A 27,078-nucleotide genomic window follows, 5' to 3' on the forward strand; every position below is an offset into this window, starting at 1 on the left:
TGTATGTATGCAACAAAGAAGACATAGGAACCATGTATATTTATGTGTTTTCATCTATATAATTAAATACAATCTCGTTAATTAGAGGATTATCACAGTACGTACCGAATCATTTCGTCCAGGGAGATGACCCCATCATGGTTGTAATCGTACAAGGCAAACGCCGCTCGTACTTTATCTTCTCGTCCGCCTCCACTACCACACAAATGTCAATATAGTTCATTTCAATATATATATATATATATATATTAAAAATTGCCCAATTCCATACTTACCACAGCAAACTCAACCCGGCCGTGAGCTCGGCATAATCGACAGTGCCGTTACCGTCCGTGTCGAAAATATCAAACAAGCGGTGGACTACCGCCAACGCTCGGGTGTCGTCGGCCCCACTGGACAGAAAATGCACCTGAAAACACTCGGTAAATGCGAGTTTGGTCAGAACGCCACTGGCATCGGCGCAGTCTGCAAGCAGCTCCAGCACCACATCTGGGGCATGGCGCTCCAGTTGGGTGACGCGGCGGGCTTCTTGGAGGGAAAACCCCATGTGAAAATTGTTGTCAGGTATAGGACGAGGATCGTCAAGCACGGCGGTTGTGTTGTGGGGGCTCGAGTACCAGCTACACAAACAAGGCTCATACGGTTTCTATACATGATGAACCCACACAGAGAGAGAGGACATAAAAGACTACAATCAACACACACACATATATATATATATATTTGCATCAACATGGATTGACGTTGAATATATATATATATATATATATACCATCAACGAACGAATGGAACACTCGACTGTATCTCGAATACAAACAACATACACCAAAACAAGGACTGGTGAAAACACCAAATATGCCAATATAAATATATTTATTTATATATTTATCAATATATATATATATATATCAATATATATATATATATCGATAGGTACCGCTTAAACTCGTCCAGACGGATGCGGCCGTCGGGGTTGAGGTCGACGTGGTGAAATGCTTGGGCGGCCGTGACAGTCGCGAGCTCGACGGGTGAAACGCCGTTCAACTGACGGGGCTGGTCGGACAGCTCAAACAATACGCGGAATACGCTGGTCAAATACTGAGTCATTTCCTCTAAACTGATGGATCCGTCGCCGTTCAAGTCGAAGAGCACGAACGCCGCCTGCACTTTGTCTTCTTTCGACCCTATGTCGAGTTGGATGTTTCAGCAAAACAATACTATATATATATATATAAACATTCTAATAGAATACAGTGATCGCATCCCGGCGAATGAGAAGCAAATTCCCATGGAGTATACATATATATATTATATATTGGATACGTTGATGCTGTTGGGAATTTATATATATATTCCCAACAGTATCAACGTATCCAGTGTGTGTGGATCACACGTTTTCTGTACAACCATATGTGTGCATACAACAACCCGACCTCCCCAAGGTATGGATATACGTACGTCCACAAGACACATATCATATACGATACCCTAAATATATATATATATATATCATCCTCTGTAGTATATATATACATATATATCATTGATGCAGCCAACCTGCACACAAGATGGACAGCCCTGCCGAGAGCTCTGAAAAGTCGACCCGACCGTCCTCGTTCGAGTCAAACAGGGCAAACAACCGGCGTAGGAACTGGGTTTCTGTCGTGTCGTCTTGTGATTGGTCGGCACCGGTGCTCATGTCGTGTTTTGATTGGTCGGCACAATTGCCCATGAGATATCGAAAACACTTGTCAAAGCCAGCCTGGTCGAGGTGGCCATCGTCATGGGCAGCTTGGGCAAACAGTTCAAACACGACTTGTGGGCGATGAAACATGAGCTTGGTATGGCGGCGGACCGCGTCCAGAGTCCACGGGACCTCCCGTTTCGGAGCAACTTTAACATCACATAACGACGCACAAGTGTTTGGCTCGTGCTTGGCAAACCACGCGGCAAACTCGGCTAAGCTCAGTCGGCGGCTGTCGGGTTGGAAGGCGAACGCCTCGTCGGCCGTGAGCTGCCCCAGCTCGACCGCCGACACGCCCGTGTCCGCCGCCATGTTTGGATGGAGCACATACAGAACCCGGAATACCGCCGTGAGGTACCGAGTCATTTCATCCATCGAGATGTATCTAAAATGAACAAGAAAATATATTAACCAATAGACACTGACCACGTTCTTGGCAACAATATTCCAACATGGGCGGTATTGAATATTTATATATATATATATATATAAATTCAGACGAATACGATTGAAATACAATAGATACATGACAACCAGACGAATTGAAACAATACTACTACCCACACCAACAACGATGAGACATGATTTATCGTGTCCGACATGAGAGATATATCCAACAGTCTTGGAATAACAGAACCATTTATATATAATATATATACAAAAAGGCTACAACATACACACATACTAGTACAGAAGACCAGTTATCGTCTGTACAACCGTATCACATATACATACAATATATATATACAAATCAATTCAGCACCTTCCACTTTATTCCCCCTTGGACGTATGTATGTATATATATATATATATATATATATATGGTAATGTTTATTCTAAACTGGAGAATGAATCGACATATATATTACACAAGAATCAACGGCAGAAGGATATATGTAGCCAATCCGATTGGAGGAAACAACCATCCTCAACGTCGAATTAGTGTATGACTTCAATTAGTGTGATACCAATTCACCACAAGAGGACACGTTTTTACATACAAAATTCAGCAATACAAAAAGAATACATCCACAGATTTGGCGGCGAATCAGCAGCACAAATGTCTCAAATCTTAAAAGACAGATAATATATATATAATATATACACGTACCCGTCGCTGTTGTAATCGTAGAGCGAAAACGCGGCTTGCACTTTGGCTTGTCGGGTGCCTTTGCACAGCACACTGAGCCCCGCCGCGAGCTCTGCAAACTCGACGCGGTCCTGATCAAATGCGCGGAAGAGGGCGGTGGCGACGGACGCGAGAAGCGGCGGCACATGGCCGTGGAATTCGGCGGCCAAGTTGGTCAGACACACGGCAAAGGCGTCGAGGGTCACGCAGCCGCCAGAGTCGACGGCGTCGTCCGCGCAGTCGGCCAAATGCTCGAACGCATCCTCCACGTCCAGGTACCCCAGCGCCGTGATGTGGCGGATTTGCTGCAGTGACAGTGGTAATGCAGACTCGGGAAGAATCGCATTCTTGTCGTCTTGAGTGTACCATCTACCCATAGAATCAATCATTCTCCGCCTTCAATGCAAACAAAAATCCCCTAGAGGGTACAACTTATATATATATATATATATATATATATATATCGCCACGTCGTATGATCATGATCATCACATATAGTGTGTGTATACATACATTTTTCCATGTTTTCGCACCACTGGTTTCATTCAATGAGAAAACCAAAACATTGTCTCGAAATAAAATAAAAATACAAAAACATCATTCGATTCATCTATCAAACAAAAAAAAGTAAACAATAAAATAAACAGAGATCAAAACAATCCATCCATACTGTAGCCGCCATACACACCAACACTCCTCGATATATATATTCATATATTATATTATTGGGTACCTTTGAAACTCGGCCAAACTGAGCGTGTGGTCATCATTCGTGTCGGCATTGTCCATCGTGTGTTGAGCTGTGATACGAGCCAACTCGGCCGGCGATACATTCCCTGTTGTCATTGCTGTTGGGGGCTCCACCACGTACATGACAGCAAATACCGCCGTAAAGTACCGCAAGAGCTCATCCGCCGACAGCGCCAAGTCTCCATCTCGATCCATGAGGCTAAAGGTCGCGCGGACTTTGTTCTGGTCGTTGGTGAGCACAGACAGTCCACACGCCACATCCTGGTAGGTCAGACCAGGCACGAACGACGCGAACGCACTGGTAAGAGAGGCAAAGAGCCTATATTGGACGAGGGCGGTGGCTTTCTTGGCTTCGTTAGTCGAGTGCAGGAGCAGCTTATCAAACAACGCCGTAAACTCCTTCTCCGACGTCACAGGGGCCGACAGCCGATCGCGACACAAATCCACCAGAGCATCAACGGTGAGATGGCCCAAATCTATACCCAAATACAGTGTCAACACAAATATATAACTCTAAAAACCAAAATTGAATGGATAATATAAATATCTGAAAGACATCTATGGATTATTTTAACACGTATATCGAAACACAAGTGCAAAACCAGGGCGGTGGACACCTCAAACCGACCAAGAAAGTCCACAAGGGATACCGTGGTTTCCATATATATATATATATATATAAATAGGTACGACAACATGTATATCTATTTATGTCGTTGTTCCCGTCGTGTCCTTCCTTGTATGTGGATATATATATATATATATATCTGGGGGCCAACACCCAAGTCGAATTCAACCAATGGAACAGCCAAAAATGTAATATGCATTATGCGCCACTGCGGCGCTTACCCAACAACTCGCGGGTACGGGTCTGCGACAGGGGCGGCTCTTGTTGGTCACTTTGCTGTTTGAAGGACGATACTTGGTCACTTTGCTGTTGTTTGGACGGTATTTGGTGGTGGTGCTGCTGCTGGTACCACGCCGTGAACTCTTCCATGCTGAGCTTGTCGTCATGGTTCACATCGCATGTGGCAAACGCCTGAGACGTGGTGGCGACGGCCAACTGAGACGGTGCGACGTGGTGCAATTGGGCTTGCAGAGCCGGCGACGTCTGCAGCAGCACTTTGAACACGGACGTCAAGTACGCCACCATTTCGTCGCGCGAGATGAAGCCATCGCCGTTCGTGTCGTACAGGGAAAACGCAGCTTGAACCTTGTCTTGGTGGGTACCCTAATATATAAAGAAATCACATATTATATAGAGAAATCACACATCTTGGTACTAGGCATTGTTAAAGGACTCGAGGCACACATCCACGATATATATATATATATATATTGCATTGATTCACGACACAACCACCCAAATGTACAATAGACTCGGTAAAAGAAGAATTGAGCCAATCAGATGGCAGGAAACCATATATATATATTCTCCACTTGAAAGAATTCGTGTATACAAATGTGGCGCATGACTAAAGGCCAAAGTTTAGGTAATAATAATAATAAATACGCACTACACATGGCCATATTATTCGTAGATCCCAAATCAGTATAACACAATATCACGTCTCCATCTATCTCCATGCAAGTTTGACCTCATATAACGTCACCACTTGAACAAGCTATCATTCAAATAGGACAAGATCGACTTACGTACCCCACAGAGCAAACTCAGCCCGGCGGCCAGTTCCTTGGTGTCCACGACGCCATTGCCGTCCGAGTCAAACACAATAAACAATTGGTCGAGCGTGGCTTTGAGTTGCTGGGGCGGCGGTCGGCTCGTGTCTTCGTCCACCTTGCTAAGCAACTTGTTGAAGCATCTGAAAAACTGCGCCTTGGTCAAGTGGTTCTTAGCGCCGTCGGTGGCGCTGGCTTGAAAGAACGAAAAGATGTCGGCCACGGCGTACTGCCCCAATCGGGTCACGCGACGCACATCTCGCAAACAAGCCAAGTCAAATGGCTGGGTACTCAAAGTGGGTGTCGTCGTCTGGTACCACGCTGTAAACTCGGCCAAGCTAAGCTGGCCGTCGTGATTCGAATCAAATCGAGCAAATGCGTCGGCGGCGGTCGCGTCGGCTAGCTCCATAGGCGGCAATTGGGGCAAATCCGACCCAAATGCATAGATGACTCGAAACACTGCCGTGAGGTAGCTCACGAGCTCGGGATGGGAGATGAACGAGTCCTTGTTGACATCGTACAAAGTGAACGCCGCGTGGACCTTTTCTTCCTGAGACCCCGCGCACAGCAGCGACAGCCCCGAGCTCAACTCGCAAAAGTCCACCACGCCATCCCCGTCCCCGTCGAACGCGCGAAATAGTTGATCCACTACCTATAAATAGAAAAAAGGTATACCACAACAACTATACCACTATCGTCAACTATGCAACTATATATATATATCACCATAGGATGCATCACCATCACATATATATATATATATATTGGATGAGATTTCAATATTATCCACGTTTCCAAGGCAAACAAAGCAATGATATCAAACAGTGTCCACGATCACCACCACCAATGATAATAATATTAAAAAACAATGGAATAGATCAATAATGGATCGAGAAATGTATATATAAAAGGCCACCACCAACTTCGATATCAAAAAATGCAAAAAGTATGTAGAAAAATACAACCATCGATACACGAATCAAATGCATATATATATATATATATATATTCGTATACTATTAGTACTCCTACCAGTCGAGCTTGGGCGGGGGGCGTCGTGGAGCCGTGGAGAAGGTGAGTAAATGCATGATCGAACGCTGTCTTGGTGAGCACTCCGTCGGCATTCACGTACAGCGCGACGACTTCAAATACGTCCAGGGGATGTCGCCAGTTCAAATTGGTCAAGATACCCACGCGCTCCAGTGCCGTGCTGTTGGAAGAACGAGCGATGGGACCTTTTGACGGCAATTGGTGTTGATGGGCAAGTCGAATATGGCCAGGAAACAAGGGCGGCGGCGTCGGCAGGGCCGTCGTGGGGGGTGCCGCTGCCGTGTACCTATATCCCATACACATTGTCACAAACATATGGGGAGGCTGCACGTACAAACCCACAAGAAATCATCAAATGGCCAATCAACACAAAATACTCTCACTTCCCCATCGAAGTCGTAGAGTCTTATTATATATAGTCATATCTATAAATATATGGTATATCAGGTCAATGTTTTCAGTCACAAGACCGTCCAAATACACAATCGATCGATAGAGGTTCCAAGAAATACTACTACGCACACCAACAATATCCAAACGTCATCTACCAACAATTGTCTCCATCGTATATATATATGTATAAATATATATATATATATATAAACGCACCATGCGTAAAACTCATCAAACGAAATCTTTCCGTCGTGGTTGAGGTCAGCCTCGTCAAACATATTTTGCGCCGTGAGTGCCGCGAGGACGTCGGGCGCCACGGGCACATGGGCGTTGGTCACGCCATGGAGCACCCGGAACACACAGCGGAGGTACAGCGTCATCTCTGGCAGGGAAATGTGGCCGTCGCCGTTCGAGTCCATCAAGTTGAACGACGCCCGCACGCTGTTTCCATCTATGCACACAACACATTTTTTATGACTTGTGGATTTATATCACGTCGGGTTTGCTACACTCGATAGTCTATATATATCAGCATACGGGAATATGAACGGATGCTGGAGATTGTACAACATATACAAAAGCTACCTACAAGTATATATCTATATATAGATATAGATCCATTCAAATAATACGACAAGAAACACAAATGGGCAAAGATATATATATATATTTGCCCATTTGTGTTTCTTGTCGTATTTGTATATATATAAATTCTCACACAAGGTCAATCAACTCACGAGGCGATGATAAGTAGATCCTCCATCATCCCCAACATCTGGTCGTCGTTGTCGTCAACCCATCCCTTTTTGTGCTCATATTGTACAAATATATATATCAAAACATACATATATATATATACATATATTTATATATAGATAAATTCAATCGCAACGAAATTTGTTTACATGGATCGGGGTGGCAGAGCACAGAAAGGCCAATTTTGAGCTCCAAAGCGTTGAGTACACCGTTTTGGTCGGCGTCGAACAGGCCAAAGAGCGTGCGCAGGAGGGCGGAGGTCTGCACGGTCACGGGTTTGCGCTGGCGCTGCAGAATGCGCTGCATGGTGGCCAAGAAGTCCGCTTCCGTCACACTCATCGAGTTCGGAAACCACAAGAGCATCTCGTCCACGGTGTAGTCGCCCAGCCCTGTTAGGTCGCGCACGGCACTCAACGTCCATTTGACCTACAGGCGGGAATGAGTGCTGTCTGCGATATATCAGACAGTCTAGTAGGCAACGATATATACAACAAACAACACTCTGGATATGCTCACAACACATATATATATATATCGAAATATCTACACGACAAGTCCATCCAGTCTGACACCCCAAACGATGAAACAACCTCACACCACATATGTATATTTATATATATATATATATGGTGGAGTACAAACCTCACACCACAAATATATATATATATATAAATGGTGTGATTTGTTCCTTAATATGCTCACAACATATATATATATATATATCGAAATATGTACACGACAAGTCCATCCAGTCTGACACCCCAAACGATGAAACAACCTCACACCACACACACATATGTATGTATATATATATATATATGGTGGAGTACAAACCCCACACCACATATGTATATATATATATATATAAATGGTGTGATTTGTTCCTTAACCCTCACACCACACTATATATATATATATATATATGGTGTGAGGTTTGTTTCATCGCTTGGGGTGTCAGATATATATATGTATAACAGATATATATATATAACATATATATATGTATAGCAGATATATATATTATTATACCTGCAATGGCTGGTGACGTTGCGATATATCGTGTTGTTGCTTTTTGAGTTTGCGGGCGTGGGGCTGGTGATTATGGAGGTGGGTTTTACTATACCACGTTTGAAACTCGGCGTAGCTGAGGCGTCCGTCGTGGTTGACGTCGGCGTCTTCAAAGCACTGGGCGGCGGTCACGTGCCCCAGTTGGATCGGGTCCACATGGTTGGTCGCAAACACATCCGGATTGAGCTCGGCCACCACGAGGTACACGGACGTGAGGTACGTCGTCATGTCGTCGCGCCCGATGAACCCTGGCGTCGCATGGTCGTACAGCGAGAACGTCGCTTGGATCTTATCGTCGCGGTCGCCGGGGACGAGCACCGACAGACCCGACACGAACTCGACGACATCCACCACGCCGGTGCGCTCCTTGTCAAACACGTCGAACACTCGAGACAGTAGCGCATACCCGTTTTCGTCGTCGGGGGCGGAGGACGACGACGACGGCACCAACGACGGCAGTGTCTTGTGGAACGTGCTCCGGTCCAACGCACCTGCAACGAGTCACCGTTAGATATGATCCAAGAAACGAGGATAAATCGACGAACCGGTCGGCGCTGCGTGACGGAAAGCACGGATCAGTTGCGGCAATGTAAACTGCGTCAGCTCGTGGGGTCCGTGGGCGTGCCAACCCACACGCACGGGACGCGTCAGTTCCGAGTACGACACGTCGGGGTCCCCCAAACACACGAGTTCGAACGACACATGCGCTGCTTCCTTCTTAGCGCGGCTAAATGTCGACGGATGGTGCGCAAGAAGAGACAGCGGGAACAGAGTGTTCGCTTCGTTCTTCAGAGCGATGGGGGTCGTGTTCACATGAGGGAAAATCGCACGCAGACACCCGTACAACTCCTCGAGCGGCATATCGGGGTGCAAAAGTAAGTCCCGCACCGTACCGTGCCGCGAGATAGCTACGCGGCACACCCGGCTGATGTCTAGACGGGAGGTTGAAGACGCTGGCGTGACGACGGCCTCGTCCACATCGGCGTCTCTGGAGCGCCATGCGGCCGCGGACGCGGCTGCCCGACGCGACATGCGCGCAGAACGGAACGCGCTCGGACCACCGCCGCCAAAGCTCGTCGTCGGCGGTGGACGGAGTGTTGTCGAGGTCGGCTCCCCTTTCATCGTAGTCCCAGGATTGTTTTTGTGCGACGCAAGATTTCGCAGGGTATCCGTAAGCCATCCGGATATGAGTCCCACTCCGGATACCGACGTGAGGTCACGATTCATGATGGTGAGGAATATACTGCGATGCAAAAGGTTACTGTAACCACTAGGTTTTTCTTGATTGATTTTTTGTTTGCTGTGAATTAAATTAAGCTGAAAGTATGCATTGATTTGTATTTATAAAATTAATAATATACAAAAGTAGAAAAAATAAACATTAATACAATAAAACCACACATTTCTAGCTTTGAAGCATGGCAAAATTAGAAAATGTCAGTGAGAAATGAAAAAAATGAAGTTTTACCACCGATGCAAAAGGTTACAACCCCTTCGAGTGCAGAAGGGTTGAGACCATAAAGCGATTGACATGATACAATGTATTCATGGATTTTAAGCTCCAAGTAGTTTGTGATCATTCCTTTACAGGCCAGAACCGCGAGATATCCCTATTTCATGCTCAGGGTGAGAGGACTTGGAGGTAGAGAACCTCGAGGCAATTTCCGTGATGGGTGATGGCAATCTTGACCTCCTGTTTCGAGTTGTACTGCTGCTTACCACCATCATGATCGCTGTAAATCTGATAGCCCCAGGCGTTTCCAATAGAATCTAGGTTCAGGGAGCATGTAAATGTTGTCGGGGATTTTCGTAAGGATCCTCAACGAGCACAAACGTAGTCGTCCCATCAGTCCAAGTGCCCCCCTCCCCCCACGAGAACCCTACAGCAGTTCTGGTTTCGAAGAATACTAGTATTATCAATCCATGTTACTAGTACCTAGTAGTCAGTCCTATTAATAGTATGTAGTACAGTACTACTACGTAGTATGTAGTAGCACTCCCCTTTGTCCCCACCCAAGACGACGTGTGGACAGTGGATCTGACTGCATAGGAAGTTGTATGAAATATGTGTGGAAGCTTCGTAAAAATGATTTCGAGTGATAATTGGTCGGGTCATTCGCTGAAAGTGATGGATGATATTATTTATAAAAATATAGCACGAGACCATGACTCCAGTGTCTGTCTCCCCAGCCGCCAAAGGCCTAAGTGCCTTTCGGATTCGTTCCAACAATGCGTATGTGGGGCATTGTTTGTCTGCAAAAATAGAATCGCTGTGTTCGTCATCTTTTCAGTTTGGTTACTCGAGGAAGTGAGTGGCCTGCAACGGTACAATAACCAGTATGGTCACATTGGTAATTCCTCTGCCGATGGCCAATGGCTACTGTAAATGCTTCACCGGTGCCAAATGCTGATGTGCATTGATTGATTCTTACCATAGTCTGGAGAAATCTATGGAAAATGTCCTTACAGCCAAATAGACATTTGGGGTAGGTGCTATATATTGTCTATATATTGTCGATGGGTCTTTCCTCCGGATACCGAAATTTCTTGGTGCGGGGATTGGTCAAATGAATCTCCGCATCCGGATGATGGATATCTTTCGAATCGCGCGCGTTTTCTCTCATTTTCTGTTCTGCTTGATGGGTCGCAATTCCAGGTCGGGGCAAACGACGGCAGCGGCGGCGGACTTACCATCGGAATTGCCGCGTGTATACTACATTGAAGCAGGTTTCCTGGCAGTGGGCAACTTATTGCGTCCAGGACACTGGGTCAAAGACGAATGCCGCAGTCATTGCAACATATGCATGCAGCAATTTCACGCATTCCGACGCAGACACCACTGCCGCACGGTAACTACCCCATATGCACTCTGCTTATACAGTTAACATGCAAGGTAGTGTGGCGAAGTGTTGTGTCACAGTTGCTCCAAGCACAAGAAGATCCGTCTTCTCCAACTCAACTATGACCTCGGCGTCCGCATCTGTACTTTCTGCGTCATGCAGGCTACAGATGCAACTCAAGATGTCCGTCGACGTTGCAAGGCGCCCTTGATGCGACCTGAATCAAGGGAGACGTTGGCGTGTCGGATTCTAGGGCCCCACGGGGGCAATAATGAAATCCAGGACCTTCCTGAGTGCGTACATTATCTACCATATACTGCTTCTCATGTTACATGTGTCTGTAGTAGCGTCGTTGACGATAAAGGTTCAGATATGACATGGCGTGTTACGTCACAGATGAGCATGTGTCCCGCATGGCCACCCACAGAAGAATGCACAGCCATGTCGATATTGGACTGCGATCGACAAGCAGACACAGTCGCTTCAGGCGACAATACGCTGAATGTGCTTGTCCATCTCGTTGCAAACTCTCTGTTTTGTCACATGGTATACATTGGTATCATCCTACCACGGCCGTTCTCGTCGCCATCCACAACCAACAGTCACTTCCAAGTCAGTATCGGCCTTCCTCCAAGCCTGGTGTCGTCCGACGTGTGCAGCTTGATGTGGTCCCAAGAAGGAAAATACACCGTTGTACTCCACGACACGCTGGACGCTAGCGACGAGTATTGCCCTCCAGCGTTGTTGGCCCACGGCATTCGGTATTACGCCGGTACCCCCATCCACGTTAGAGGTAAAATTGTTATTTCGTACTTTTACCCATGGTATTTTGCTAGGATCGATGGTTGGGATTGTTATGGCCATGGATGTTGTACCGCACACTCAAACGAGTTTGGAGCAGCGCAACACCCTAGAATTGGTGGCGCGTATCGCGGCGGAAGTGCTGGAAGAGCGCGAAGCCGTCAACGAGATGGCCAAGCAACGGCGCCTTAGTATCAACAACGCCAGTCCTTGTCCCGACGAAAGGGAGCAAAGAAATACTTATGTACCAATCAAAGATGACGACGACGTGGTGGATTCGCACGAGCCGTCGACTCTTCCTTCAACGACGGCACCATCGATTGGGGATGAGACGAAAGAAATTCTTGTGACTATGTCGCGTCGACGGCGGCAATCCACGATTTCGAACGTGTTTGACCATGGGATTCACTTGGCCATGACGTTTTATCGCGCGCTATTGCGGAGTGCATGGGAGCTGGAGCGGGAAGTGGACGGCACGAGACTGTTTTCACTCGACGAGCGTTTCGAATGGGGTTACCTCAAAGCGACAAAAGTTCTCCGTGTTGACGGCAAAGCCGACTGGAACAAGATACTAGACCTCCGCCACGTTAAAGTCTACGGGGACATTGTTGCTTCGTCGACAAAGCGCAAAATGCTCGATTTGTACACGACCCTCGACGTCGTTCGGTTTCACCCGGCTACTCTCTCTCGGTCCTCGTCGACTTCCATCCCTGACGAGGTGCAATTGCTCTGCCATCGAAGGCAGTACCCAGGCGGCGCATGGACCATGATTGCAATGGACACGTCGGACATGACGTTCTGCTTGGCTTGGCTTATTTCCCCCCATTCACTCGACGAAGTGTTGGTGTCTGTGGTTGTGCCACACGTTGCCGCCGGACTCACTGACATCCTGCTCGTTCGACTGCTGTCTCGTGTGCAAGAGGTACTCTAAAATGGGTCTATTACAAGCAAGTTCTGATTTTATGGAGTTTTAGGTGACGACGAACATGGGCGATTTACGATTGAGCGCGTGTTCAGGGACTGCCGACATCCTTGAAACTCGCGGGATGCGCGCCTACTCGTGTAGTGTTATCCCAACGACGACGACAAAGCGTGAAGGAAATGGTGCGACAGTCCAAAGGTCACAGTTCTGGGACCTCTTGAGCAAGACGATTCTCACGCAGCAACTGTTGACCCAACAACAATCCAGCATGATGCAAACGCTCAACGAAAACAGCGAGAAACTCAAGCGGCTGTCGAATGCAGTCGACCGCGTTGAGAGTCGTTTGGACGCGAAGGCATCGTAATGGAGTCAAACATAACAACACACAAACCTCTTGTTCTTTGTTTTGCGATTACTCTCGTTCAAATATACATCAAGCATATCTCCGAAATGCCGACGAGGCTTCTACAGGCCGTTGCGGAGAAAGGCGTCGTTTCATGTCAGAGTTTTGCGGTCAGGCCTTTCTTGACAACATCACTGCCAACAAGGAAATACATATCGGGGGTTTCGGAATCACATGGACCCAAACTAGCAAGGACCCCCGTCCTTCCGTCGGTCCCTTCGACCTACCCATGACAATCATCGCATATACATGTAGTACACGATGATGCCTAGTGCCGGCGGCGGCGGTGGTAATCCCTGCATATTCCATCGACGTCTCTCTCGCAGAAGGGACACCCCATGCATCCCTTTCCTCCCTCTCGGCTTGTCGTGCAAGAAAACGGCCAGAAATTGTTGCAAAACGTGAAACGCCCGAAAAGATCCAATTCCGAGATTCAGCCAATCGGGTGTCAAAAAGATCGAATTCTAAAAATATCCACCAATCAAGACGCCGTTTGCCCGAAGATTGCAAGAAACCCCCGAGCTGTCGGCTCTTTTTTTTTCTGCCGCTGCACGCCGCACTCCACGCCCCTCGACACCATTTCAGAAAAGACTCCCGACGGCACAGTACCTTCTGCTCACCATGGACGTCAAAGCCGCCGTACACAGCTTCCACGATCTCGTCAAGGTCATGGAGGACGGCTACAGTCACACCACCCAACACCACCACATGGACCCACGCACGAGCGCACCGTCGTCCACCATAGCCATGGACGGCCTGAAGAAGAAGCGAAAGCTGAAAAAGTGCATTGTCCACGCCTGTACGAGCGGCGCACGATCCCGAGGACTTTGCAAAGCCCACGGTGGTGGCAAACGGTGTGGGACAGGCGGGTGTAACCTAAGCGACCAAGGTGGTGGGTTCTGCATTCGGCACGGCGGCGGCAAACGCTGCGAACACGATGGATGCGACAAAAGTGCCCAGAGCAAACGATTCTGCAAAGCGCATGGCGGCGGCGTCCGATGTGACGTCTCTGGTTGCATCAAGTCGAGCCAAGGCGGCGGAAAGTGCCGCGCCCACGGCGGCGGTCCCAAGTGGATGCGCCCGTCCGGCAGCACGAGCGAAGACGACGCGTCATCTACAACGGGCTCCGAGTCCGTATCGTCCCAACGACCATCGGTCAATTCGTCGTCGACGACCACCGCCACGTCTCGGTTGTCGCTGTCTGTGATTGAAAAGATCAAGTTGAAATCATCGTTGGCAAAAAGTAGCGCCAACGTGGGCACCATGTCCCCGCTGCGAAAAGACATGCCGACCCTCAAGACCCCCGCGGAGACGCTCCTGCGATTCAAACTCCCTCCGCTATCCATCGCCCTTCAAGACAAGCCACAACACGACGCGTCGTCGTACTTTACGCCCACGACGGAAGACGGGTCGTTTTCCCACCCAAACCTGTACGCTTCGAGTGCGGATCATTTGTCCTGCATCTACCTCACATGCAAACAAGACCAAGCGTCCAGCAGTGGGTTTTGTGCGTTCCACGCCGCGCAATTTTGCTGCCAAGTCGCTGGATGCGTCGACAAGCCCGTGCGCGGCGCCTCATTGTGTGCGTCGCACCACGCGTCGTCGACTCTGGCCAAGTGCCTCCTGCATCTGACACACTAGCTGCTACCACCGTATGTAGTAGTCGTAATTATGTGAATGACCCTCGTATTTATGCCACTTCAAGGTCTTGTTGTGCAGTGCTACAAGGGCATCCTTGAACCACCCGCATGTAAATAATCATGTACTTAGTACTACTAACTACTAACTGTACTACAGTAGCAGGACATGTGTGTACGTACGCTGGCGGCTTTATGTGGTAGAAGCGCAGAGGTCGACACGGGACGAGCCAGTCAGTTGTACTGTACTGTACGGCAAGTGCAGGAAAGTTGATCAAAGGTGAGTGGCGGCCCATGCAGTACTACATAAGTCTGTCTTACCAAAGGATCTCGGAACGAACGACCTCTCTTTGAGATACAACTACAGGTAGATCCATCCATTGTAACCGGCTCAGATGTCGGTGTATTGAGGCTCAGGCTGGATGTCACGACGGGGATGATCGATGTCTGATCCAGTCACGGGTATCGTCCCACAATGCTCTGTAGTCATATCCAGCAGACTCGTGAAATGCATGAAGCGAGCGTTGGCTTAGTATACGAATCCATACATTCTTCTCACTCCACCAGTGTATTCAGCCAACAATCGCCAGCTACTGTATGTACAAGCTACCGCTACATTCCAGCTTCTAGTACACGACACGTACTCCCCGTTGGTAGCGACGATGCCAATGCAATCAATTTGTTGCTGTGTCTCTCTGGTTCGCATGAGTTGCTTTTTTGCTCTTACGTTACTTGTAAAAATACTTCGAAGTATTGACAGTATAGTACTACGTCGTACTACTGTAGTAAACTAAGAGCAACGTTATATTCTCAAATTAAATTCCTCCTTCACTCATCGGCAATGAAATTCGACAGACTGGCAATATAATTCCGCCATACGTTGTGTGGGAGAGTCGTCACTTTCCCCTCGTGTGTATACATACAACAGGTAAGGGTTTGCCATACGCTTTAGCAAACACATTTCAGCGCATACATATCCCAGCGTCATAAACTCCCATCTCGTGAGGGAGATTCGACATGTCTGTGCGAATTTCTCATCGTCGATGCTCGCATGGGGACTAAGTATTCCCCCCACTCGACCCCCGATCATACACTGAACCCCCCATCATACATGTACCCTCAACCCCCGATCATACGAACCTTGCCATGTCGACTGTCAGTGACCCCATTAAATTACCAGTTTTAATCGGGCAGGTACTGTAAGTCACTTTGCGCCATCCAGGCTCTTCTGGAGAACCAATCATCGTGATGGCATCGTAGGAGGGGCGATTCCCATCTTGAGAGCATACCGAGTCACTCTTGTCCCCACGACATTCATGCCCAGTCGCTTCAATTCGGCAAACATGTAGCACCGAGCAACATATTCAATGGAGTGATGCCGGAGAATCGGCCATCGCAGCATCAACAAAGGCCGAATTCGTTCGAAAATCCACCTCCAACGTGATATACGTATACTATCCGGATACTTGACCGCATACGAAGTTGTAATGATGACGGATGTCTTCCGTCCCGTCCATGCGGTGACTGGTGTAATTGCCGTGTCATTGCACACTCTCGTCCAGCTCTACGGTACTAATCACCCATCATGGTTGGAAGTCCATGGTCAACTCGTCGCACTTTTGATTTTACCCGTTCCATCCATCACCATCATGTTTCAAAGTGCTCAAGTTATCGTCCCGTCCGACCCCAACTCGATCGTTACCGGCCGCGGCAAGTGCCTCAACTGCCAAAAGGTGTACCTCATCCAAGCCAGTGTCTGCGCTTCCACATACTGCTCACTCGACTGCCAAAGCAACGCCATGTACATGGAAACTGTCCGAGGGCACGTGAAGAGTGCGATGCCCACCACCGACTCTGTGGACGCCTGCTGAACGGACCCTCTCTAAATGGGCCATCCTTGGTCGCTGGCGTTGAGTACGCAATGGCATGCATATCATCAACCACACTTCCCAGGGATATGTCAAGGTCGCTCGGTCCACAAGAGGTTACGAGGATGCGTATTGTACTCGCCTCCTCCATGTCGACAGCAATGGCCCATGCGACTTGACGAAAGCGCAGCACCCCTCGCCGCCGGCCGGCCACTGCCCAATGGATTATGTGTATTGTGTGTAGTCATAGCGTCGTTAACTGTTAGAAATGTACTTTGGTTTGCGGTGGCAAATCGACCGACCTCCTTGTAGCTTTGGATCGTTTTTTCGCCTGAAAACACGCACCTAACGCTATACAGCACATCAAATGATGCAAGATCTTGAGGAAGTATATCCTCAAGATCTTGCATCATTTGATGTGCAGATGAGTCAACCAGAGCTGTCGCAACAATCGCAGCTACAGAAGTGTGATGGATGCGGGCGATCATATCACTTCGACGTTCCATATTTGATGGGTGTATCTAACGGTAAGTTTAGCTACCAGTAGACCTGGACAAGCCAGCCAGTAGAAATGCGATCTACTACGTAGTAGTAATTTGAGTGATTCAACATGAACGTCCACAGCGCGGGCAGTCGGGAGAAGGGACTGGGAGGATTTGCACGACGAACGATGTAGCAGCTGGAAACCACGTGGTGTCGGCCTTATAATCGGAGGAGCGGTATGATACATACTAAGACTTAATCACAACTGTAGTAGTATTACAGTATTTTGGAGAATCCGAAAACTGGAGTTTTCGGTCGAGTTTTGAGAGAGGTTTCGGTCACCACTTTTTGAAAAACCAGGGCAAACTTACTGTAACGTTAGTACTAGTATCTACAGTACCTACCTATTACTATTAATATTATAGTAAGTATCCTAACGTTACTACTAGTAATACTACGTGTAGGTACAGTACTGTGTACTACTGTACTACTGTACTATTAATAATAGTATTGAGAGATGGTCGTTTTGTGGTTCTGCAAAAACACAAAATGGCAACCACGGTGCTGAATAATGAATGGTGCGTGCGTGGAGGGCAATGAGTAAGAGTGCCCAACAAGTTGACCAGGATTGTAAATATGTTTACATATACGTATAGTCGTTTGCATTTTGATACTCCGTCGTGGGATATCCCATCAACTTTTATTTTCAGATTCAAAAATCTACATTGTATACTGAAAGCCAGATAGATAGTTCTGTCGAATTTTCTGTCGCAATCATCCTTGGTCAGTGGATTCGTTCTTGCCAGCAGCGCACGAAATAAGTGCATTGGGATACATACTCGTTTGCAAGGACAAGAAGTAGAACTGGGATAAAGATATGGAGAGCGATGCAGTGACACATCCTGTGATCGTCGTGTTGGAGCCTGTTTTGCCATCGCAGCAAGGATCCCCCCATGCCGCTTAAATAGTACTAACGTTAGTACTGTAATAGTATGTATAGTACTCTAAACTGGTGGCGAAATTTAAAATAACTATTCACTTCCAAGCACATGTAGTCCTTCGCCACCAGATATCGGTACATGTAAGCCGCTGGTAACGTTACTATCCGATATAAGCTGTTACAGTACCAAAAGACTACTAGTGTACTACTACGAGTAAGCAACTATTAATAGCACAACTGCATTATTCACTAGTGTACACAATGTGGGGCTCTAAAAAAAGTGGGTGACCTCGCGAGAAGTGCCTCCGCCCGGGATTGAACCGGGGACCTTCTGTTTACAAGACAGATGCTCTACCACTGAGCCACAAAGGCGGGGCGACATTTGACATTTTTCAATGATTCAGTCTTATGGTTTGTACACACAAGTACAGTAGTATTACAGTACACTCTCGTCGCGCCATTTCAAGTCAATGCGAACAGCACCAAATCGGCATTCAACGATCGACCAATCAAAACCCAGAATCAAGAAGCCAATCAAATCCGCTCTTGGACCAATTCAACATTGAAAATTAGTGTGTAACTTCAAACTTGATGGTTTTTACAAAGTTCGTACAACGAATCGATCGATGGGGCTTGCGAATCCAAGGCCATTTGGGGTAAAAGGACAATCACTGTCAAGGGTCCTTTGCGTGCACCTTTGTATATGGACTATATTATATAGCTACTAAATCAATCCAAGGTAAAGTACTACTAGTCACTCGTTTTGTGTGTCGAGAGCTTTGCACTGGCCAGCGTATTCGTGTAGAACGTGCTTGAACAAGGGCGCGTCTGTCAATGTAGTCGGCATCTCCCGGCTGCTTTGTGCTGGGCCGGTGCTCGTCCGTTTAATGCGGCACGATTGATCCAACGTGACGTCGCCAAATCTATTTACCGTAGTTATAATTCCACATGACAGTTCGAAACCATATTACGCTTTCGATTATATATATAGCGTACTTGTATTCGTATTGGCAGTACTCTTCAAACGCACATTGAGCCCACAGGTAGTTCCAGTAACAATCGGCGTCGTGGTGTGGCGGTCGAAAGGCCTAACGTTATCCATATGATTAGGATTCGAATATATATACATGTATCCACAGGATTAACTAGAATATATATATATATATATATCCACGTGCCGTTACCTTGGGAGCATGGGCTCGCCCTGTGGCAAACGTTTGCTGCAATTCGTGCTTGAGTTCCCTCAAAAACGAAGGATGCGACAGGATTTCCCGATGCGGCACCTCGTCCAGCTCCCACACGCTTGTCTACTCCTCAAAAAAAGATATTTCACCCAATAAACAAATAACTATATTCCAACACAACCCAATAAACAAATAACTAGACAGCTAGTTCACTTCTTCGTACGTGTGTATGGGAGTCAGTGTATTCGTAAAACGTGATACTCGGGTCGGCACCCCCTGGCCACATGATATCGCTGAGAAAGGCGCGGCCGGACTGGTTGGAGCACCCAAAGCCGCCGGTGGGCGGGGGCTGGTCGTGGGAGTAGCTGCTAAACTGCACTCGATTGGACTGGGTGGTCACCACGTCCTGGGCGGTGAAGTATGGAGCTTGGGGGATGCGAGTGATTCCGATCACATCGCCCTAAATAATACATTCAAAATGACAAGAAATATAAGCCCCACTGGCGTCCCATGTCGTTCTTCGATGTACGTTCGGACAACTCGATGCATAAATATATATATATATATATTTGAAACACAACCATATCAACTGTATCAACAATCCATCCTTCCCATGAAGCTCTGTTTGAACCTTCCTCCGTACATACACGTGTGTACATCGCTCTCGATCCAAGAGTGCACAATACATTACATGATTTGTATACTATGTTGAATAAATATGAATTATATATATATATATCGCATATTATGTCAACACGAAAAACGAAATGGATATATTTTCTCACGCACCGGGTTTCCAAGCCAGGTATGGCCCCATGATAACGAGTCGTACCCGACGGTGCCGTCGCCCGTCTTGAAGCACGTGGTCGGATCGGGGGCTTCTGCAGAAACCAACGACGTTTCCCACCGCCCGACCTCGGTTTGGGTCAATGTGAAGCGATGACGCACCTAAATAGACTGTGAATTAATATTAAGTTTTTAATTCCATAGATAAAAACAAGGGCAAAAGTATTTCGCCAATCAGATTGCACAAAGTAGTCTGTTCAACCCACGAATTCGGGTGGAACTTCAATTTAGTGTGTGACTTCAATTAGTGTGACGGGCACCACCACTGGACATGTTTTTATATACAAAACATTCAAACTAGCGATCGATGAATTTGGCCAAAATAGCACAAAAGTCCAAATATTGACTGAAATCTAGAGCATCCATCTCCGGCAACGCTATGGAGCTGGAGACGCAAACAACACCAACTCACATTGCGCATTGATATTATCCTATCGATTCGAAACTGGACCCGCCAGCAGAATACTATTAATAGTACGAGAATGATTCAAAGAAACACCAAAGCCAATCAAAAAGTCGCGTTCTCTCGAATTTCGGCCAATCCAAAGTACTACTTGATAGATTCTACAGCTTGTATAGTTTGTACAAGCTTCAATACGGTCAAATGCTGCTATTGGTTAGTAATTGAGCCTCCAAAAGTCCAAATTTGGCAAAACGAAATCCAGAAGAACATTAACGACACTGGAAATCCATTTGAAATAGAGCAGTTCTATCTATGGCCAGAATGCATGATGCATTCATCACATGTACCGGTAACCCCGTGCCATAGATAATGTACACTGCCTTGATGGGCGGTCGCGTCCACGGAGTGTGCGGGTTCAATACAGGGTCGTTTGTGTAGTACCTACAGATATAAACATAGTAAAACCTTAATAGTACTCGAATTTAGAAGCAAATCTTGTTTTACGGGGATGGTAGTGTCCTTTCACCCAATTTTGCCAATTTTGGGGGATTGTTTTGAAATCACAAAGAAATCGAGCAAAGCAGTATGATTCGATAAAAAGAATTTATGTATGTATTTGCCATATGATTGGCTAAAACGAAAATGACTGGTCCCAACGATACTACTAAGAGTACCTCGAAACCTTTGATATATTATCATATTTCGCAGGTCCGGCGGTAGTTGGGCGGTTCATTCAACCAACCGCCCGAGGAAATGTTGAGTAGATCAAACTACAATACCAAAAGATAGACACAAACCCTATCATTACATATATATATATAATATATATATATATAGGTATATGCCGTACCGATCGAATAGATAAGCCAAGTCGTTGAAATGAGGATCCCATGCTTGCATCGCGCGATGGAACCGGCCGTTGGTGATGTCGGCCAGCGTGAAATTTTCACTTGTATACGTCTATAGGACCCTTACTATATGAGATGGAATACACAACTCTTTTTCAATGCTGGTTAAAACGAAAATATAAACTAATACTACGAAGTACATCATGAAATACAGGCCACCAATAGTACCGCAGTGTTGGTAAGAGGCCGAACCGTGACTAGCACTTCGTTGGCTTTGGGGTCGTCTGGGGATCGAGGAAACGGAAGCATCCATTGTGTGGATCCTGTGCGTCGATTGCTTCATATATATATATATATATAAACAATATCAAAATATAAATTTGTATACCAAATGTGACTTGGAGCTGCCGGAGAGACTCTTTTGCCAAGGGTAGCGTCACGGAACTTCCCGACGTGAGCGCTTCGATGGACTCGGAACTGCCGAGGAAGGGCGAACCAACCGCAAAGTAGGATGCAATATGCGAATCCAACCACGTCTACCGACCACTTATTAAAACATGTACACTAGTACATAGATCGGTCAAAATGGGACGTATGTGACATCGTTGTGCTTACCTGGTATGCGTCCGGGGTGTGCAATTGGCGTTGGAGCCATTCTAAAAAGTATCGAAACACATTGTTCCCTAGCGAATGCGCTAGGACTACAATGCCCTGGCTTTGGTTTTGCACCACAGCATCCTCAACTAGAGATTGTCATATATGCGGTGAGAATTTCCTGTCGACACGAACAAGGCGCTTCCCGGTATATATTTGTATGGTGGTCTCTCCAATGTTTGCCAGATATGCACATATGTTGTACGTACTCTTTTGCTGCAAAGTGTAGAAGAAGTGATCGCGTTCCTGTAGCTTGGACGGCGGGAGACGCCAGTCATACGATGCCACCATGAGCTGATGTGGCCCCAAGTCGAAATGTCCTGTCAAGGTTTCGATGACATTGCGCCATACAATACTCATGGGGCCCGTAAGGAGTCCTGGAGCTAGTTCCGCGATGGACGATATGCCTTCGCCCGCTCTACGAACAAAGCCATTAGTCGGTGGCTGGCCCAAGTGTCGAACCGAAGTTTGCAACTGATATCGGCTTGGTCTTCCACGCGCAGCGACATACACTTTAGCCAGCATTCCTGCTGTCCGATCAAATGAGCTAAGTTGACCCATACACCTAGGGGTACGCATGTCGATGAACTGGGGTTCGATCAAGGCAGCATACGATCGCCGACAGCCACGTCGTGCCCAAGGCCACTGCATCGCTCGCTTCGCCATGCATGCAGTTGTGTCGACGCGTAGCCAGGTATGAGCAGCACGGGAAGGACGGCTTCGTCTGGAGCTGACGTCACCAGTGTTGCGTTCAACACGGCCCCGACAAGCAAGCCAAGGCCGCTGAGCAGCTTCACCATACCGAATTTCGAATCCAGATGGATGTGGGTTTTGGGAAGGTCTATTTTTGGCTTATCCGGACATACCACATCACTATCCGGTCGTTGGTGTGAGCAAGTTGAGGATTAACGTTATAAATTATAATAACGTTAATACAGATAGCCTTCAAGAAAAAAGCTCGATGGTGTGCCAAGGAAGAGTTGGAGGCAATTCATTGGCAAAGAGCGATGCACGTTTTGAATTCATATCAACGTGTTCGAGCCACCAAGTTCCCAAACAAACGCTGTACTAACTACTGTAGTATACTACTGGTATAGTATATCGGAAATAATAAACGTTACTGCAACCCTTATCCGGATGAACTACAAACAAACTCGGAGTAAGATAACCCTGGAAACCTCCAAAAGTCCAAATATAAAGCCACTGTAAACCCCTTTTCGACGGAAACTCCTGGTTCTGTCCCTGATACTACTACTGGTACGTAGTCCTCTCGCTCTATCTCCCTTCACAAAGTCTTGCCACTTCCGTAAGAAGTATCCGAGTACGAAGTGCGCTGTGATTCGTGGATTCTCCGCGAATCAAAGCTTGTCGGCATTCGTATCCGGATTAATTATCCGTAGATTCCGGATACCGCGATTGGCAATGAGGCCGTTAGGTGCCAGCGGGACACTTGAGAGCGACCGTGCGTGAATGATGGAGCTGAGTTTCCGAGAAGGGCTGGCGTTTGGGTGGGAGGAGAGTGCCGTGGACCGGAGCTCATGGAGCGACGTGTCGGAGGCGGCGTTGAAGCGGTTGGAAGTGGCCAAGGAGAAGTTCACGACATTCGCGGCGATGCCCGCGACGCGGGATGGGTCGTACCACCAGGTCCTGTCACCGAGCGACCACTTGACCGAGGTAACATGGAGTCGGTTCAAGAAGTACTGCGAGGAGTGCGGATGGCTTGCGCGGCGCCGGAAGGCCACGGACGCCGAGAAGCAGCAGGCGCGAGAAACGCGCAAGGCGGCAGTGTACTTTGTCGATGCCAAGCTCCGCCACGTGACCATGACCGCCAAGCGTAAGCTGATGCAGGAAGTCGTCAGCCCCCAGCACATGATGTCCATGGAGAAGAAGCCGCGCGTCGGCGCAGGCGTCAAATGCAAGCAATGCGACCGCGAAGCGCTGCTCAAGAACTACGGATTCTGTGGCCATCATCGACCGACGTCGAGTTTTTATTCGATTTTACCCCCCCCAGCAGCCCCAAACCAAGCAAATCCAAGTACCGACCAAGACGGAGCTAGAAATGGGCTTGCAATGGCCACTCCAATGTGCAAAGGAGCGCGCGGCACGACGTGCAAAAAGTGCGACCAGCCTCCGCTGGAGAAGAACTATGGGTTTTGTGGCGTCCACCGCGCGAAAACGAGTGCCCCTACCAGTGCCGCGACCACCAACAATAGCAATAGCAATAGCAATAGCCATCACTCCGCGGCGGCGCTCGCAGGCATTGCAGTGTAAACGGCAACCTCGGTTAACTCGACACATAATTTGACCCAGATTTCACAAACACAGCTGTGGACGACTGTATAGTAGTATAGAACAATAAGTATTATGCGAATCTATCGAATAAACCAAACTGGCTTCAACCTGTCGTACGCCTGCCCCAAACATTACTGTAGTCGCTTCATCCCACGAGTATAGCGTTGCAGACTCACCAAATCAGAGGCTGCCATTGACCAACTCTCGTATTCGGCAGCAGAGGACAAACCCACCATTGCCGAAAACTACACGCGCAACTACCTCTCCACGGTAGACGTCGGCGTGGAAGCAGCTATGCTACTCGCGGAACTCATAGTGGCTTAGCAACCGTTGCCGAACGTAGCGAACTAGGACTTTTATGTCGACACGATGTCATTGTATACTCACACAGGACCAATAAAATAGAGATTTCACATAATACGGTCGCATATGATCCTTGTCCTTGTACACGGGCTCGCCTTCTGCCATGGGCTCGACTTGGCACAGATCTTGGTAGCATTGATTGGCGGAGAAGTCGACGAGCGTGGCTTGGGCGTTCGTGACTGCACGTTCCAAGATGGAAATGACCGATGCAAACGTTTGTCGAAACACCGAGCGTTTGATCGGGGTCACGGTTCCCACCGCATTCCCATTGACCATATTGCGGCCGCTGAACTCGGGGCCTTCGGGGTTCACAGTGGCAACAAACGCCTTCTTGCCTGACTGCACCAGCACCGCGAGCTCGGCCTGGAACATGTCGGCCATGGCCCCCCCTCTGCTGCACACCTGGGTACCAGGACGCGTGCGCGTACCAGACGCTGCCGGACGTCCAGTTGCGCTCGGGACCGAGCCGGCCCCGCCGCCCGCGCGCCAAAACTGGATCCAGTTTGAGCTGTAAAACACCACCGACGGCTGTAGGTCCCGCACAAGCGCGACGTCTCCCCCATGGCGACTATTGCAAGCCAGAGGGGGAGATCCATTGGCTGACCGAAACATGATCGTGGGGAACTTGGCAGCCCCGTTAACCGGGTCGGCCGCCACGGTCAGCTCCAGCAGTCGCTAGAACCGAGGCATGAGCATGTTGGCGTGCGAGTTGCCGAGCACGATCACGTTTGGGAGACTCGTGCCCCTCCGGTTAAGCACTTTCATCGTGTCCTCGGTGAGGGGTTCCGTGTACCCTTCGTATCCGTCGAGGGGATGCCAGTCTTCGATGCCCGCGAGGATCTTGGCAACCGTGGGGTCGCTCGTTCGAGGCGGTTTGCTCCAGTTCAAATGGACGCAGGTGGTGACTGTCGTGGATGTGTTGGTTGTGGCATTCACAATCACGGTAGTTGTGGTGGCTGCTGAGGTATCGTTCAAGTCATTTAGCACTGGAATACCTGCCACGCGTTGAGCAGGCAACGAGAACGACGCGGGCAAGTTGAACGCGGCAAGTGCGACGCCCCAAAGATGACCATGCATACGACCAAAATATTTTCGTACACGTCAATCGCAAGCAGTGATCATCAAGACGATGCATGAAATTGTGCGCCTGGCCTCGGAAGTGCAAAGGAAGAGAACCTCGTTGGGCACGATTGGATCAGTATTTCTTCATGGGCTTGGCGTCACCCTGTGCGCTGCTCTTGTACGCAGCGCATGTTGTGCAGCATTTGGTCATGGTGGGTGTAACGTTACGTTATGTCCCAAATCAAACGAACGATTGACTGTGAAAACCGAACCAGTGCCCCACCACACCACGACCGACTTCCTTCCAGCCAGTAGCTACAGTACATGTACAGGCACAGGTAGATGGCTAATCGTGTAAATGCGAACTGGAGTATTACATGATGGTCCTCTATGGATCTTCTTCGAGAGCATCCACTACCCTTTGTGTGCTTGTAGTATATGAAATTCAGTAGGCTTACTCAGTGAATTCGATTCTGCCATTAACAGTCCCTGAGGGCATCGAGGGAACTTCTAACGTGTCCGACCATTGATGGGCCAACTTTTCTTCATTTTTAATCTCAATTATTTCGGTTGTTTTTTGTTTTCCGAGTGGGAATGATACATTTTCGGATAGGTAATGATGAGTACTTTATGAATAACTCGAAGGATATAGATTTAAACAGTTTAGGAATGTACAGGATTTTTTTGAAGTCGAGCACTTTACACAGTCGACCATTGATGGGCCAACTTTTATACTTGAACTAATTATGAAGAATCCAAGTGTCAGTTTTTTTTCATCCAGCGAGAAATTACAATTAATAGAGGTTTACCAAATCTGAACAGGTATCACGTATTGGAATCTCAGTTGGAAAATAACATTTTCAATGTTATTGGCACACGTGGAATAATGTACACCTCATATTGTAACTCGTTTGTGCAATATAGCTCGTTTGTACAAACGTTTGTGCAAACGTTGGTGAGCA

At 47.7% G+C, this 27,078-nt stretch overlaps 7 protein-coding genes and 1 non-coding gene across 11 annotated transcripts in view; 4 read left to right on the top strand and 4 right to left on the bottom strand.

The window, feature by feature from the left end:
- The window catches only part of H257_15763 (hypothetical protein), a 12,061-nt gene extending 2,357 nt beyond the window's left edge, over positions 1–9,704 (bottom strand). The window contains exons 1-13 of the mRNA XM_009843964.1: positions 9,116–9,704; positions 8,532–9,061; positions 7,652–7,928; positions 6,963–7,197; positions 6,336–6,639; positions 5,284–5,955; positions 4,473–4,854; positions 3,607–4,099; positions 2,856–3,242; positions 1,558–2,129; positions 938–1,184; positions 276–620; positions 106–195 (exon numbers count right to left, since the gene is read on the bottom strand). Of these exons, the coding sequence (XP_009842266.1) occupies positions 106–195; positions 276–620; positions 938–1,184; positions 1,558–2,129; positions 2,856–3,242; positions 3,607–4,099; positions 4,473–4,854; positions 5,284–5,955; positions 6,336–6,639; positions 6,963–7,197; positions 7,652–7,928; positions 8,532–9,061; positions 9,116–9,692 (5,111 nt within the window). The 5' untranslated portion in view covers positions 9,693–9,704. The remainder of the gene's footprint in view (positions 1–105; positions 196–275; positions 621–937; positions 1,185–1,557; positions 2,130–2,855; positions 3,243–3,606; positions 4,100–4,472; positions 4,855–5,283; positions 5,956–6,335; positions 6,640–6,962; positions 7,198–7,651; positions 7,929–8,531; positions 9,062–9,115) is intronic.
- A 1,501-nt stretch (positions 9,705–11,205) lies between these two features.
- H257_15764 lies at positions 11,206–13,544 on the top strand. Of its 2 annotated transcripts, none has more exons than XM_009843965.1 (5): positions 11,206–11,419; positions 11,468–11,703; positions 11,755–12,203; positions 12,247–13,133; positions 13,186–13,544. In XM_009843965.1, exons 1-5 carry the CDS (start codon positions 11,210–11,212, stop codon positions 13,495–13,497), a joined length of 2,094 nt encoding a protein of 697 aa, XP_009842267.1. In that variant the 5' UTR covers positions 11,206–11,209; the 3' UTR covers positions 13,498–13,544. The 2 variants fall into 2 exon arrangements, with proteins under 2 accessions (XP_009842267.1, XP_009842268.1); XM_009843966.1 differs by having other exon boundaries at positions 11,758–12,203.
- A 479-nt stretch (positions 13,545–14,023) lies between these two features.
- On the top strand, positions 14,024–15,234 carry H257_15765 (hypothetical protein). Its single transcript, XM_009843967.1, has one exon. The coding sequence runs from the start codon at positions 14,158–14,160 to the stop codon at positions 15,175–15,177; it is 1,020 nt and encodes a 339-aa protein (XP_009842269.1). The 5' UTR covers positions 14,024–14,157; the 3' UTR covers positions 15,178–15,234.
- A 1,491-nt stretch (positions 15,235–16,725) lies between these two features.
- On the top strand, positions 16,726–17,343 carry H257_15766 (hypothetical protein). The gene has a single exon (XM_009843968.1). It carries the CDS (start codon positions 16,759–16,761, stop codon positions 17,218–17,220), a length of 462 nt encoding a protein of 153 aa, XP_009842270.1. The 5' UTR covers positions 16,726–16,758; the 3' UTR covers positions 17,221–17,343.
- Positions 17,344–18,764: 1,421 nt separating this feature from the next.
- H257_15767 lies at positions 18,765–18,836 on the bottom strand. Its single transcript has one exon. It is a non-coding gene; the product is annotated as a tRNA-Thr (tRNA).
- A 290-nt stretch (positions 18,837–19,126) lies between these two features.
- Positions 19,127–23,210, bottom strand: H257_15768 (hypothetical protein). 3 transcript variants are annotated; one of them, XM_009843969.1, is made up of 13 exons: positions 23,013–23,210; positions 22,862–22,964; positions 22,609–22,817; positions 22,361–22,488; positions 22,134–22,281; positions 21,974–22,068; positions 21,748–21,857; positions 21,245–21,338; positions 20,438–20,596; positions 19,872–20,108; positions 19,649–19,771; positions 19,461–19,552; positions 19,127–19,387 (listed from the first exon to the last, which is right to left on the bottom strand). In XM_009843969.1, the coding sequence occupies exons 1-13, from the start codon at positions 23,197–23,199 to the stop codon at positions 19,219–19,221; spliced, it is 1,854 nt and encodes a 617-aa protein (XP_009842271.1). In that variant the 5' UTR covers positions 23,200–23,210; the 3' UTR covers positions 19,127–19,218. The 3 variants fall into 3 exon arrangements, with proteins under 3 accessions (XP_009842271.1, XP_009842272.1, XP_009842273.1); XM_009843970.1 differs by having other exon boundaries at positions 19,649–20,108; XM_009843971.1 differs by lacking the exon at positions 23,013–23,210 and having other exon boundaries at positions 22,862–23,008.
- Positions 23,211–23,820: 610 nt separating this feature from the next.
- H257_15769 (hypothetical protein) lies at positions 23,821–24,723 on the top strand. Its single transcript, XM_009843972.1, has one exon. It carries the CDS (start codon positions 23,870–23,872, stop codon positions 24,668–24,670), a length of 801 nt encoding a protein of 266 aa, XP_009842274.1. The 5' UTR covers positions 23,821–23,869; the 3' UTR covers positions 24,671–24,723.
- Positions 24,724–25,063: 340 nt separating this feature from the next.
- H257_15770 (hypothetical protein) lies at positions 25,064–26,131 on the bottom strand (the record flags this gene model as incomplete). The annotated part of the gene is made up of 2 exons (XM_009843973.1): positions 25,064–25,729; positions 25,775–26,131. The coding sequence occupies 2 exons, from the start codon at positions 26,129–26,131 to the stop codon at positions 25,064–25,066; spliced, it is 1,023 nt and encodes a 340-aa protein (XP_009842275.1).
- Between the last annotated feature and the right edge of the window lie 947 nt (positions 26,132–27,078).

The sequence above is a fragment of the Aphanomyces astaci genome (assembly GCF_000520075.1).
Source record: "Aphanomyces astaci strain APO3 unplaced genomic scaffold supercont1.75, whole genome shotgun sequence".
Taxonomy (NCBI): domain Eukaryota; phylum Oomycota; class Saprolegniomycetes; order Saprolegniales; family Verrucalvaceae; genus Aphanomyces; species Aphanomyces astaci.